General features: G+C 37.4%; 1 protein-coding gene across 24 annotated transcripts in view; it reads left to right on the top strand.

Moving 5' to 3' along the window:
• The window catches only part of USP45 (ubiquitin specific peptidase 45), a 98,462-nt gene that overhangs the window by 69,402 nt on the left and 13,912 nt on the right, over nucleotides 1-15,148 (top strand). For 10 of the 24 annotated variants that reach the window (XM_065588231.1, XM_065588232.1, XM_065588235.1 and 7 more), the window contains 5 exons: nucleotides 4,973-5,060; nucleotides 9,182-9,263; nucleotides 10,303-10,409; nucleotides 13,404-13,460; nucleotides 14,699-14,845. In XM_065588231.1, the coding sequence (XP_065444303.1) occupies nucleotides 4,973-5,060; nucleotides 9,182-9,263; nucleotides 10,303-10,409; nucleotides 13,404-13,460; nucleotides 14,699-14,845 (481 nt within the window). Of the gene's footprint in view, nucleotides 1-4,972; nucleotides 5,061-9,181; nucleotides 9,264-10,302; nucleotides 10,410-13,403; nucleotides 13,461-14,698; nucleotides 14,846-15,148 lie in introns of those variants that run through there. The other 14 variants (XM_042857635.2, XM_008164883.4, XM_008164881.4 and 11 more) reach the window with 8 other exon arrangements.

The raw sequence follows: 15,148 nt of genomic DNA, 5'->3' as shown, positions 1-15,148 counted from the left end.
TATATCGGGTTGTGTTATATCAGGGTAGAGATGTACTTTAGTTTCTGCCTGATTTTCTCATTGTTTTTGTTTGTTTGTTTGTTTTGGGTGGGAGATAATTCTAAAGAGATGCCGGTTGGAGCTTTCCTTGGGGAAAGGGTCCTGGAGCTGAATTCCTGCTCCTTTTACACGCTGTTCTCAGATCATGGTTACAATGCTTATAGAGGTAAATGTTTGCAGTAGAACAGTTATTTGTGTGTGGCAGAGTAACTCCCTGTGTAGCCATGAGCATGCAGGAGGAGAGGAGGAAAATACTGTTTTTCTGAAAAACAATTAGACAATCTCTATGCTTCAGACATATTCTGTAGTTATAGTTTTGATGCCAGAGGGTGTAATAAGTGGTTAAAAGAATTAGCATGAGGAAGGATGGCAGGGCCATTTAAGAATATGCTATTTAGGCATATACAGATTTTCCTTCTGGCAGTGGTCAGGAAGAAAGCTCTTGGCAACTTTAGACTTGTACATAATTTGTTCCATCCAGAAGGCAATCAGTTAATGATTATATAGACCCTTTGCTGTGCTCAGTATTATATGCTGCTTTTGATCAAGTGATACAGATAATTAGGACTTGCAATAACAGCTCAACTCATGGCAGAAACTGACCTAGAATCAGCATTTTGCCTGTTGCTTAAACACACAAATTATCTTTTCTATATTTGGAAGACAATATTTTTCTTGATCAGAGTATACCTAGAGCTTGTGCAGTTTCATGTTTGTTGTTTTTAAGTTCAATACATTCTGGAATGGGTGTTGAAGCAGAGGACCAGCAAAATCATTCCTCCAATAGTTAGATGCCTTTTTTTGTTTTTTGGTTGAAAACTCATCAAATACTATTACATGTCAGGAGTTACTAGTGGAATTGGGAAAGATTTCCAAAATGATTTGCAAGTTATGATAGCAGATAAAAATCTGTGGTGAATAACTTTTGGGTGTTAAACTATTTTATCAAGAATTATCTATTACTACTGAGGTTTCTTTGTATTCTCTTGCTACCAGGTAACAGCAAAGAATGTTACCAAGTATTCATACATTGCTTTGTGTACCTTGGGCCATGTAGTGGGTAAAAATTTCTGAGGAGACTGGATCTACTGTGCTAAGCATAGCATTAGCTAAGCTTGATAGGACTAACACAATGCTTTTTTGGGTATAGAAGTGTCTGACTCTTGGAATTCTGTTACCTCCCTTCCCCCCCTCCCCACCAGATTTCTTGATGATATGATCAGAATTAGAAAAGGTGCCATTTATATCAAGACCCTTTTTGATACAGCCTAGGTGATTTAGTCGGATGAGCCGAACATGCTGTAGAACACAGCAAGATCAAAATCGCCTTTGATATGAATGAATAATTTTATGTGATCCTCCTTGGATTTTGATGACATATCTAGATAACTTATTGCTATATTCAGTAGCCACACACAAGATGGAATGTGTAACTTTTGGTATTTAGCCATGCTGTGGGATCATAATATTTTATATAACTGAGGATGGAGTTACTTGAATTACTACAGTGAGACATGAGCTGGCTCCTTCAGCTGTGATTTTTCAAAACTACAATTGGGCATCCAAATCCCCTAGGCCACTTCGAAAAATGTCAGCGGTCACATACACCAACTTATTACCCTGCTGTTCGAGACCTAGCTTTATGGAGTGGATTGGCTAGGTCAAAAAGATGCTTAAAATATTTTGTTGTCAGTCTGAGGCTTTTTATGTATTCTAGAAATGAAAGAATCCTTTTGGCTTGCAGTAATATAGCATTAATATTTTTCAGAAGTGGAATAAGGTATTGTAGTTCGCTAAATTTAAGAACAAAGTCAGACGTGGGTGTGCTGTGAGTTGGGAATTCATGGTGCTGCACATGGCCTTGTAAAACTGTATACGAAGAGAACCTAAGAACGGCCATACTGGGTCAGACCAGTGGTCCAGTATCCTGTCTTTCAACAATGGCCAATGCCAGGTGCTTCAGAGGGAATGAGCAGAACAGGTAATCATCAAGTGATCCATCCCCTGTCTCCCATTCACAGCTTCTGCCAAACAGAGGCTAGGGACACTTCAGAGCATGGTTTTGTGTCCCTGTCCATCCTGGCTAATAGCCATTGATGGGCTTATCCTTCATGAACTTATCTAGTTCTTTTTTGAACACTGTTATAGTCTTGGGTTCCACAGATTGACTGCACACTGTGTGAAGATATACTTCCTTTTGTTTTTGTTTTTTAAACCTGCTGCCTATTAAAGAGATGACAAGAGTTAATATTGTATGATTATTAGGCCTGTCAAGTGATTGAAAAAAATTAATTGTGATTAATCGCGTGATGAAAAAAATTAATCGCGATTAATCGCGCTGTTAATAGAATACCATTTTTAAAAATATTTTTGGATGTTTTCTACATTTTCAAATATGTTAATTTCAATGTGTACAGTGCTCACTTTATATTTTTGATTACAAATATTTGCACAATAAAAAACAAAAGATAGTATTTTTCAATTCACCTAATACAAATACTGTAATGCAATATTTTTATCATGAAAGTTGAACTTACAAATGTAGAATTATGTACAAAAAAATAAATGCATTGAAACATAAAACAATGTAAAACTTTAGAGCCTACAAGTCCACTCAGTCCTACTTCTTGTTCAGCCAATCGCTCAGACAAACAAATTTGTTTACATTTGCAGGAGATAATGCTGCCTGCTTGTTTACAATGTCACCTGGAATCCCACCCCCTAGACAAACCCCTCTGCTCCCTGTCCCCTGACTGCCCTGACCCCTATCCACACCCTCACCCCTTGACAGGCCCCCCGGGACTCCCATGCAGGGTCGGCTCTAGGATTTTTGCCGCCCAAAGCAAAAACAATTTTGGCCGCCCCCCCCCCCCCTTATTTAATTACCCCACTCCTGGCCCCGCCTCAACTCCGCCCCTTCCCCAAATCCCCAGCCCTGCCTCCTCCCCCCCAGGCTCTCAAGCCTAGGAGGGAGGGAGGGGGAGAAGCGGCGCGGCGCCGCGCCGCGGCCACCTGGAGACTCCCCCCCTCCCAGGTTTGAGAGCCTGGGAGGGAGAGGGAGACTCTGAGAGGCCGCGGCGCGGGCGCCGCTTCTCCCACTCCCTCCCAGGCTCTCAAGTCTGGGAGGGAGGGGGAGCAGCGGCGCGCGAAACGGCCGCTCGGGATCTCCCCCTCCCTCCCAGGTTTGAGAGCCTGGGAGGGAGGGGGAGACCCCGAGCCGCCGCGGTGCGCGAAACAGCTGTTTGAGAGCCTGGGAGGGAGGGCGAGTAGCGGCGCGCGAATCAGCTGTTTCGTGCGCCATGGCAGCAACAGCGGAGGTGAGCTAGGGTGGCCGGGGCACCTCTTTAGAGGCAGCATTCTGGCGCCGGCCATGCCGCCCCTAAAAATGTGCCGCCCCAAGTACCAGCTTGTTTTGCTGGTGCCTAGAGCCAGCCCTGCTCCCATGCTTATCCAACCCCACCCCCCGTCCCTTGATTGCCCCCCAGAACCTCCACCCCATCCAACCGCTCCCTGTCCCTTGGGACCTCCCACCCCTTATGCAACCCCCCCCAGCCCCAGCCCCCTTACCATGCTGCTCAGAGCAGCATGTCCGGTCACTGTGCTGCCCAGTCGGAGCCAGACATGCTGCCGCGCTGCTTGGCAGGAGCGCACAACCCCGCGGCCCTGAGTGCTGCCGGCGTGGCTGTGGGGGAGGGAAACTATTTCTTTTGTTTGTCGTTTTTACAATGCAAATATTTGTAATCAAAAGAAATATAAACGGAGCACTTTGTATTCTGTGTTGTAATTGAAATCAATATATTTGAAAATGTAGAAAAACTTCCAAAAATATTTTTAAAATGTCAATTGGTATTCTATTGTTTAACAGTGCGGTTAAAACTGTGATTTATGCGATTAATGTTTTTAATTAAAAATTTTTAAAATTTAATTGCATGAGTTAACTGCGATTAATCACTGTTATTCATTATATAACACTGAATAACTGATTATATAACCAAAAATTATTTGACTCATATTAGTGTTTAAGAAGATTACCTGGTTTTCCAGAATGGGAATGTTTATTTAAGAACACCCATCTCTATTAGTAACAGCATGATTTAAAGAAATTTTGCATAAATAAAAGAGTACTGGGGTTTAGTAGAAATTATGTACATCAGCAAAGCATGAGAGAATTTGTTCCCAAACTTGGTTCACGGCTTGTTCAGGGTACGCCCCTGGCGGGCTGCGAGACACTTTGTTTATCTGAGCGTCCACGGGTACTGCCACTCGCAGCTCCCAGTGGCCGCGGTTCGCTGTTCCCAGCCAATGGGAACTGCGGGAAACACGAGCGGCCGTACCTCCGAACACTCAGGTAAACAAAGCGTCTCGCAGCCCGCCGGGGGCTTACCCTGAACAAGCCGTGAACCAAGTTTGAGAACCCCTACCCCAGTAAAAACTAAAATTCATATGGTGCATGGCATTTATTTTTTTAATATATTCACCATCTTACCCATTCAGATGCCTTTCACTACATTCAGTAAGTTACAGATCAAAAGGTTGAGCAAGTAGGCTTGAAGCTGTCATAGGTAGATTATTGAAATATAAATGAGGATGAGTTCTTATTTTACTGTTACTTTCTAAGTAACTGTACTTGTGTACAGTTCTTTCTGACCTGGAGTATGTTACCATTTGGTCCAAGACTCAAGATGTTCCTTCAGTCTCTAAATATATTTTTTCCAAATATTGTACGTATTATAACACTGAGTCTTGTATTCTATACGTCAGCCTGAGGTTTTTGTCTTTTTTATGATGATGATGATGATTTATTATTATTTTGGAAGGGTAGAGGAGGGGCACGGTAGGGGGAGGGGGCATAGTGTTTTGAAAATGCTTCCCCAGAGATCCTAAGTGGAAGCCATAGGAGTTATTCTGAACTTCTTTCTCGCTTCTTCTATAGGGCCCCTCGGTTTAAAGGGTTTCAACAGCAGGATAGCCAAGAGCTTCTCCACTATTTGTTGGATGCAATGAGAATAGAAGAAACAAAGGTAAAATCTTTGTATATTTTCAGTGAACTAGCTCGAATTGACTGTAGATCAGATGTCACCTTTTCACACACTTTGTTTTCTCTGTTTAAAATAATGAAATGACTACTAAGGCTTGTTTCCACTATTTTTCAAAAAAGCAACTTGATTACATTTTCATTTTGGTATTTTAAATTTGTTGATCTGGATACAGATTTCAGTTGACTGTTGAAGGGGATATCATAAATGGTGGTTGTTATAATTTTCCAGTGACTTTGGAAGCACCATTTTAGGAGACCGATTCATCTGTAGTTATTAAAAAATATACTTTTTAAGTGGTAGGGTAAAAGTCATGTCCCTAACTCATTTGGTAAAATCTGCTTCAGGATAAAACTTCATATACTGCCCCACATCCAGGGAGCAATTAGTTTGTTATAAAACTTCACTAAAACCAATTTGACTGGAAAAAAATTAAAGCAAAAATATTATCCAAGTTTCTAATGTCTTTTAGCAATGTTCTAAATGAAGAAAAATTGCTTGTTTTACAGATGAAATTGTACTTCCCATTACTTAACAAATCTAGATCAAGTACTAAATATATATACATAAAGAAAGCTTTTTATATAAAAAAGATATCTATACACATTTAGTATTTATTTTCTTCATTTCTGCCCCTTACTTCCCTGTTTCCAGAAGTGCAGTTTTGAACCATAATACACCTGATCTGATTTGTTTGACATCTCAGGTTCATCACTGTTTTGCCTCTTTCTGACTCAGAGGAAAAGGTCTTTCTTCAGGTGTAATAGAAAATAGCCTTTTCCCAAAGGAGGCACTTTACTGTAGTAGTGATCATTCAATATAGCCCTTCTTCCATCCCAAGCAAAGTTTACTTGTCTAGTATCTGTAATGTACCTATACTGAATTATCATGGACATGAGATCTGAAGCCACTCCTGTACCCGGGTCTCTGGCACAATAGAGCCATTGAGCCATCGCCACATAACAGCTCTATGATGCAGTATTTTTATGTATTTTGGACTTCATGGAACTATTTTTTTGACAAATGGCACATCTGGTCATCAGTCAGTCCATATTTTAATTGACTGAATAAAGTCTATAGACATTACTATTATAGCTTGTAATGTACAACAAGATTATGCAGTGACAGTATCTATAAATAAGCTGCAAAAGTGGTTAGCATGAATTGTGGAAATGCATTGCTAACATGCAACTCAAACCCAGTTTAATAATAAGAAGCTCCTTTTTGCAAACCTGAAAACTTAGTTCATGTAAACAATAGGCTGCATCATAAAAATAGTGAACTATGGAGAAGCTTTTCTCAGTCCTGACATTATAATGTCATAAAATGACCCATTGAGCAAAAGTATAAGGATAGCTGTTTTTATTTCTTTTAATTTAAGGGGGAAAAAGAGTTTTCAGAATGTTGTAGTGATGGCACTACTGTGCTGTTCTTGTTGACTTTAATGGGGTAGAGTGGTTTAAACCCTATTTACTGTACAACCTATAAGAATATAGGTTTAACAGTAAAAGCAAGGGAATGCTTACTTAAACTAATATTCTGACACTCCTCCCTCTCCCCATAATGAACAGATTAACACAAATGACAGCATAAACTCCAGTGCCATCAGTGAACATGGCAGCGTCATTAGGTCTTAGCGTGTATTTTTTATTTGTCCTATTAATAGTTTCATTAGAGAGCAATGGTGGCTGCTGTTATCACCATAATAGAACATGTTGAGGAATATTTTCTTTATACATTAGGTTGTACAGTATTTCTGCCATCTCTGTCATTGGGTAAGTGAAGGTTGGTCCCACCTTTTACAGCACTTAAACCCCTGTTTTGCCATAATGGTGCATTACTATTAACAGTGACTTTATCACCTCAGGCTGTGCAGTAAGGGACATTACTAGTAAAAGCTCTTTTTTTCTCCCCCTTTCTTTTTCGGGTCTATAAATGGTATGACAAACTGAGAATGTCAGATCTGTGGATCTATTCAATCTTGTGAGCAATGACAGTTGTGCCAGTCAGATACAAGCAGTAGCAGCATTGTCTGTCATGGGAACTGCACAGCTGTTAATCGTGCTATTGTTATGGAGTGTCACTACCATGTGTTTTTTGATTGAAGAAAGCCTACAGCAATATGTCTGCCACCAGAATCCTTTAGAAATGATTATAGCCACTAACCTTCCTCTTTCATGCTGCTTTTAAATGTTTGCTTTTGAGTGTAAAGTTTCGGTAACAGCCCTGATAAAATAGCAGCTAACCACTTCAGTGTACCTGTGATAAACCTTCTGTTTAGTTGAGCAGTCTAATTGGCACTTCTCTTACAAATTCTGATTAATTTTTTCAATCAAAGCTATTTGGTCCTTTAAAGTATATCTACTGTATTCCAATAGGTGAGTGCAATCTCAAAATGCTTTTATAGCGCTACATAAATTACCGTTTCACTATGCTCTTAATTTGTTTTTACAGCCTATAAAACAGTTCTTCTACAGTGCCTTGAGGTTTTGTCTCCAATTTCTGGGCTTTCTGAAACAATATTGCATTATTTGGAATCCTGTTTTTATTTTTTTCTGCATCCTTCTGAAAATACATTAATCTATAAAAGTGGACCTTTAAAATAAGTCTGTCAATACCACAATCCAAATTACACACTGTCTGCTGTTTCCAGCGATGTGTGCTGGAGATTGTTTCACACCAGGGTTTGAAGTAGCTGAACCCTGCTGCTAATTGATTAATGTCTGCTGCCATTGTTAGTAGCACCCTGACCATTCAAAGACTATGTCTTTCTTTGACCTAAATAAATGGTTCAACGCACTAATCCCAACAAAAGGGGTTGCTTATGGCCCTAAACCCATTTATGGTATTCAACTTGGTGAATTACGTATTGATTAGACCTTTTAGTATATTGTTGGCTTTAAGATGAACAAAGCAGAGCTTGGGGCGTCCGGACTTAATTCACAAGCCAGGTCACATACTCATAAGGTAGAAGTATGACTAATCTGTGGGTAGATAGATGAACTGGAAATCGAACCTCGAAAGCTATCCTTCATCATAGCATTTCCCAGTACATATGGTTTGAGTGGAACATGACATGACATGACAACTTATAACCATCTCAAATTTTAATATATATTTTATACTTTAGAACTATGTTGTAAAAGTGATGATTATTTGTTAGTAGGGCTGCTATGGACTACATACAAGACTTTTGTAGCATCACAGCTCATTTCTGTTTGTGACTTCCATGTGCCATTTAACAAATATAGTAATACAGTAGAACTTCGCTACTTTTCACTAATGAAATGGAAACCCATTACACATTACTGAAGACTGTGAATAAGTACTTTTAAAAAGGGAGGAAAATAAAAACAGGGACATATGGATAATGCATTCAAAAATGTACTCTGGTCCTGTATTTGAGAGTATCGTTTAGTTTAATTATTTATGCTATTCCACAGCATACTGGGGAAAAGTTAGTTATATATTCTGTAGAAATATTGAAGCCTTATTAATATGGGACCTCACTATGGTAACTGCTGTTAATTTTTTGCTGAGAAGTGGGCAAAACTTGCTATTTTTATGTGCAAGCTATAGGTACAGGTAATATAATTCTGTTGGATGCTATTTAGATGCAGTTCGCCTCCTCCAAAAATATATTTGTAGGGTTCTACATTCTCTTCAGTACATTCAGATAATCCTTATATGGGTTAATGGGAGTTTTCTGTACACACATTGATGTGTGACTAAAGGTTGTATTGACTAGCAAATAAAATTTAAACCTATTACTCTCTAAATAGAGTAATTGAAGCATGGTTAAAGATATTTAGCAAATTTTACACATTTATATTCCAGCCAGTCACTGCACTACAAAGCAATTTATTATTTCCTTTCCTAGCAATGTTCACTTCATAATCCACAATTTCTTGATAAATTCACGACCTACCTAAAATTTGCCCTTTTTGTGAGGAAAAATGCTTGATGTAGTTAAAGCTAGAGTTATATAAACTTTTGTGTAGTTTTCTGGAAATAACCAAAAATTGTTTCTAACAGTCTGTCAGTGTTTTTAGAGTGCCTATCACCCACTGAAAATACTTATTAAATATTTGTGTTTATATTTATAGCGTATACAAGCTGGTATCTTAAAAGCATTCAACAATCCAACAACTAAAACTGCAGATGAGGAAACTAAAAGAAAAGTTAAAGGTATGTTATTCTTTAATACAATATTGTCTTGTTATTTATAGTGATTTATTTTTAAGTTCTTTTTAGCAAATGAATCAATCACTATTTAAAAAAATAAATAAATGTACAAGTTTTAAAATACAATTTTCAAAATTGACTGCCTTGAAGTATTGCAGATGGTTTTATAAGACTTTTATTATGTGTTATTCTGGTGCCATCTAGTGCACATGTAAAGTATCGAAGTGTTATGTACTAATCTGTTTCCAGTATCTAGAATAAAGGCTTTCTTTTGTTAATTACTGTCATATAGGCGTGTAAAACTTAGTTTTACTTTTACTTAAGTATTCTGCTGCATCTTCAGATCTTTCATTAAGGCCACAACTATTGCATCACTCATAAAGAGACCACCTTAAATGCGTTATTGATTAAATTGCCACAAGGTTGCTGACGACATAAGTGTGTTGAGAATAACAACACAAAAATAAGATGAATTATTTGAATCAGGGCAGTATTTTCTAAACCTCAGTCTTTTATTTGCATAATACTTAAAGCTTAATTAAAATTCCAATGGTATTGTAATTGTTCTGAAAAATTAAGTTAATCCTTGCCAAACCTGTAGTAATTTGATCTTGATAATGTATTACAAATCTATTGAACAGGTTTTGGTTTTGAGTTGTACAGTTTTTTAGAAGCTATTTGTCATTTAGAAAATCAACCAGCAGGTCTCCTGCCTAAATGCCTGCTACAGTGCAATAGAATATTATATCAATAGGACTTATGACTTGCATTGTGTATTAAAATAAAAAACCTTTCTTAAAAGGAGATGCAGCATTATTCTGTTACTGAAGGAGGAGGGGGAGGGAGAAACTGAATTCTGTATTTCTAAGCATTGACAAATATTAAAGTAAATGATATCTTTTATTGAATTAATTTCTTTAGTGGTAGGAAATATTTTGAGCATATTCCTACATTGTACTATATGTGTTCCGAATAAATCATAGAAAGAATTACATTGTACTTATATAGTGGCATTGGATCTGTTTTTTTCACATTAAAAAAGGTAATGTTTTTTCAGCATATGGAAGAGAGGGTGTGAAGATGAACTTCATAGATAGGATCTTTGTTGGTGAATTGACTAGCACTGTCATGTGTGAGGAATGTGAAAATGTAGGTATTTTGGAATTCAGCTCGATGTGGAATAGAAATGTATTGTCAATTTTATACTATTTATTTGTAAAAAGATTTTATTGAAGGCTGCTTATTAAAAAGGACTATTTTGTCCTTAAAATATTATCCTTTCCACTCATACAAAGGAGTCATGTGACTCGGAAAAGATTTAGATGCTTTAATTTGTTTGTGTCTAGCTGATCTTGGGCTGGAGGTTCCAAATTCTACAATAGTTTGGGAAATACTGATCATGTATTTAATGCAGCATTTCCCAGATTTTTGAAAACTGAGCCCCGCTTTGGGAAAATGAAACCAGTCCACCCTCCCTGCCCCTGCAACTCTGTCATGTGTTGTTAAAGTCCTCCCTATCTTAATGTATCCATTTTTCTTGCCCCCATGGGTAGTCCTTTGGGACATGGACCACACTTTGGGAAATTTTGATTTGATTAAAGGGAGTGGGAAAAATATATTTAATCAGATTATGGAATTGATATTGATCGAAATGGTCTCTTCTTGAAATACTTTTAGTAGTTAACTTGATATTTTTATTAAACAATATATAACTTTAGTAACTTAGTATTGATCAACATTTTATCAAAAATAAGTAATTTCCATAATCGTTAGAATTTCCTTTAGAGTCACAAGGATGAAAAGCTTATTATTTTGATCAATTTTCATGAATTATTGAATGTTGCATGTATATTTGGTTTACAATATTATATTTCATATTATAGACATATAATAAACCCTTTCAGTCTGAATAATTAATCACAGTTCTGCAGTGCCAGGTAATCTTCCCCTTGTGTAAAGTGCAGAATATAATTTTAATATGTCACTGGTATCAATGAAGAACTTTATCTGCATACAACTTAGAAAGGTTAGAAGTTATATGTACCATATTACTGTTGCTTAGTCTGCACAGGAATCAGGAATTTGCTGGCTACAACCACTTTAAAACAAGGTTCCAGTTCAGTTTCCTTTATCAGCGTTGGTAGGGATTTTTTTTCTAGCACTGGTTCTTGCAAAATCCCTCTCCACAGAAGCCTTGCCGAAATCCTGCTGACCCCAAAAAATAAACACACAAACAAACAAACACCACTTAAATTTAAACACGGAGCGCTAATCCTGATTATTTATTTTTCTAGCATCCAATGATATGTTGGATGCATCACAAAACAAGTAAAAATGTTTTCCTAGCTAAATTTAACATAATACCCACAAGTGAGGGTCATAAACATACAAGGGGAAAAGAATGGCAAGGATGACAGTAATAAGAAAACATGGTTAGTCACTGGGTTGTATATACATCTTGGTATTTTTTGTTTGTTTACCTTCCACTAACTTCTCATAAGCAAGGTGGCAAAATTTTTTTTAGAAGGGATTTGAATGTGGCGAGAAAGGAAGCTTAGTAAACAGGTTTTGGCAGGATATTTCGGGCATAAGGTCAGCATGGAAGAGGGCACGAAGAGAAAATGTGAGAGAAAATGTAGATAAAGGTGGGTGACGTAATATCTTTTATTGGATCAACTTCTGTTGGTGAGAGAGACAAGCTTTTGAACTACACAGAGCCTGAAGAAGAGCTCTGTGTAGCTTGAAAGCTTGTCTCTTTCACCAACAGAAGTTGGTCCAGTAAAAGATATTACCTAAACTACCTTGTCTCTCTAATATCCTGGGACTGATACAGCTACAACTACACTGCATATGTAGATAAAGTCCAACTCTCTCTAATTCTAGCATACCTTTTTATTATGGTTTTCAGGAAGCAAAACATAATTTTGGAATAAATTAGGGTATTTTTAAACACCCTATAAACTTTTTCCATAGATTGGCTTTAATTTAACTACTAGTGCTACTCTAAATGTAGATGTGTGACCCAAGAAATTCATATAATAGCTTTTTAGCTTTAGCGAATGAACCAGTTTCATGATTTAACCCATTTTGGGGTACATCACTTCAGATATGACTAGGCAGAATCCTGTCATTTTACCCACTTGTTGAGTAAATGACAATTATATCAATAATTGTATTCATGAGCAGTGCAAAAGCTCAAACATTTCTGCATAGGGTCAAAGATTCCAAGTTTCCCTTCAACGTTTACTCTGCAGTTTTCCATTGGGTTTGCACCCTCTGCCTGCAGAAGAAATTGGTAATCCAACCACAAACACCACGTCCTCCAACATCTGCATAGATCTGAGATCCGCCAGCTATCACGTGATTCCTGTGGCTCACTGCCTGTTCCCTTGTGCCATGTTGCTGTTCAAGCCATGCTGCCAGTGACTCCCCATCCAGCATCTGTCTCTGGGACTTCCCTTTCAAAGGGTTTCCCTATCTTTTTAGTTTGCTCTAGGTTCTGGGATGGGGACAGTATGCAGCTCCCCTGCTTACCTCCTGTCCTCTCATGTATTGCTACACCCTTAGAGAGCCTGTGCAGGTAAGGGAATACTTAGTGGCAACTGACATGGAGGATAGGTCCATCAATGGCTATTAGCCAGGATGGTCAAGGATGCAACCCCATGCTCTGGGTATCCCTAAGCCTGTAGGACTGGACGACGAGATGGATCACTTGATAATTGCCCTGTTCTGTTCATTCCCTCTGGAGCATCTGGCACCAGCCACTGTCAGAAGATAGTGGCTTGGGTTAGATGGACCATTGGGCTGACGCAGTAGGGCCGTTCTTATGACACTCTTTGAGTGGGAAGGGAAGGTCTCTTCTGTGTATGGATCACAGGGATATATATGACCTTGTCCAGTGTTTTTATACACTGAAATTTGACATTGCATTCTCCAATACTTACTGACCCAAAATAAAATCACAGTTAACTTTAAGTAAATATTTAGTACAAGGATTGTAGAAAGTTCTTCATTCTAATTAGAAAGATCTTGCACCTGACAATTAGCTTTTGTATAGTTTTTTTCCTACTATAATAGAAACATGGAGACTTCATGCTAGAACTCTAATACAGTTCTTTGTATTTAATTGTCTTTTCCTCCAAGATTTCCACAGTAAAGGAACCTTTCATTGATCTTTCACTCCCTATAATAGAGGAGAGGGTAAGAAACCAATCAAATATTTAATAAATAATCACAGCTTCTGCTGGAGTATGTTTTTTACACATCTGTATAAAAATGTGTGTATAGAAATGTATAGATACACATTGTTTTGCTTTAATAACCTTAGTGTGTGTATGTATGTAATATATTATGTAATTTGTATATGTATATACAAAAAATATGTACAGTGTCTGTATCTGTATATTAAATTAGCCTAAATGTAGAACAATTCATAAATAGTCATATGTTTAGTTTTATAATACTTTGTGTACATATACCCATACACGTTCAAACGGATTATTGTTAAATTAGTCTAAATGCAAACCAATTTCAGGGTACTTAGAAGCTTTTGAAAAGTCAATTCCTAATCTGTTGCTTTCTGTATCTAAAGAAATGACTAAAGTAGTATTTAAATGCTCAGAGATTTACCTGCAACTCTCACTGAAGGCTAACAAGTGATGAGGTAATGTAAAAATTGGTTCACTGTGAATATCATTGTTCCAATTTATTTTAGAACATTATTTTGAATGTAATGATTAGCACAGAGTTTTATAAGCTCTCTTCATTAATTGGAAGAAAGTCTTGGGTTTTTGTTTTTGTTTTAAGTATCCTTCTTAGCAGCTCCACTGTAGATTCACATGTAGGCTGAGGAGAGCATTTAATAACTTACGTAAAAAAGGAACTGATGGTTGGAGGCTGGAACACAATTATTTATTTGTTTGTTTGATCCTTGTTGTTGCAAATTTCACCCTTCTGCATCTGTGGAGTAAGTGGTCTTCCAAGAGAATTCTCTCTGGGGGAAAGACAGGCAGTTTTTTCACCACCACTCTTCCCCAGTGGTTCTATTAGGGAAAGGCAGTTTTAACTTGTGTTTGAGGATTATTGAGAATGAGTGGAATTGGTGCCTCTTTGATCATATTGTTTTCCTGGGAATGGAAGTTCCCATTTTTATATCTGCAGACCCTTGGGTGTCAATGCAGTTTTCCCAGGTATAGCAGGTTATGTTCTATAAACTTAGAAAGCAGTTGTGTATCACAAGTCAGAGGCCAGTTAACCAAAGAATGTGGCTTTATTTAGACTAGTACTAAATAAAAGTGCAACTAAGATATGAGATCTCTCTCAGTTTCATGGGACCAACATGGCTATGCACTGCAAACTGCATTTAGTTATTTTATGGATACAAGGAAAATGGGATTTTATATAATTTCTTTCTTAAATCACAATATTTTATTTCTCAGGTCTCAAAACCCATGCCTTTGGGAAGGACAAGTAAATGTAAAAACATACAAGAAGCAGATCTTGGTCAGTTCAACTGCTCTGCTATTACTGCGCCAAATAATCAACAACCAAAAATCACCAGGAGACACTCTTTAACAAAAGATAAGGTTAGAATGTAATAGCATTGCTGGCCAACTTTATATTCAAACCCTGTTAGAATGTTTCAGGTAACAAAGTAGAATTCTAGTGTGCAATGAATGGGAGGCTTAAAAAAATCAACTTCAAATTGATCTGCTGCATATTTACTTCTAGATTTATAGATGTTGGAATTTTTGAAGTTCATATTTTTAAATAGCTAAATTACAGATTTATAAAAATATAGAGAACATTATATGCATGAAAAAATCAGTGACTGGGATGCCATGTGGTTTGAAAATTATGGCTTCGTTTGTAAAAGTGAAATCTTTTCT

Source organism: Chrysemys picta, chromosome 3, assembly GCF_011386835.1.
Source record: "Chrysemys picta bellii isolate R12L10 chromosome 3, ASM1138683v2, whole genome shotgun sequence".
NCBI lineage: Eukaryota > Metazoa > Chordata > Testudines > Emydidae > Chrysemys > Chrysemys picta.
Note: the sequence above shows the minus strand (reverse complement) of the source record. Positions and strands in the feature narration are given on the sequence as shown.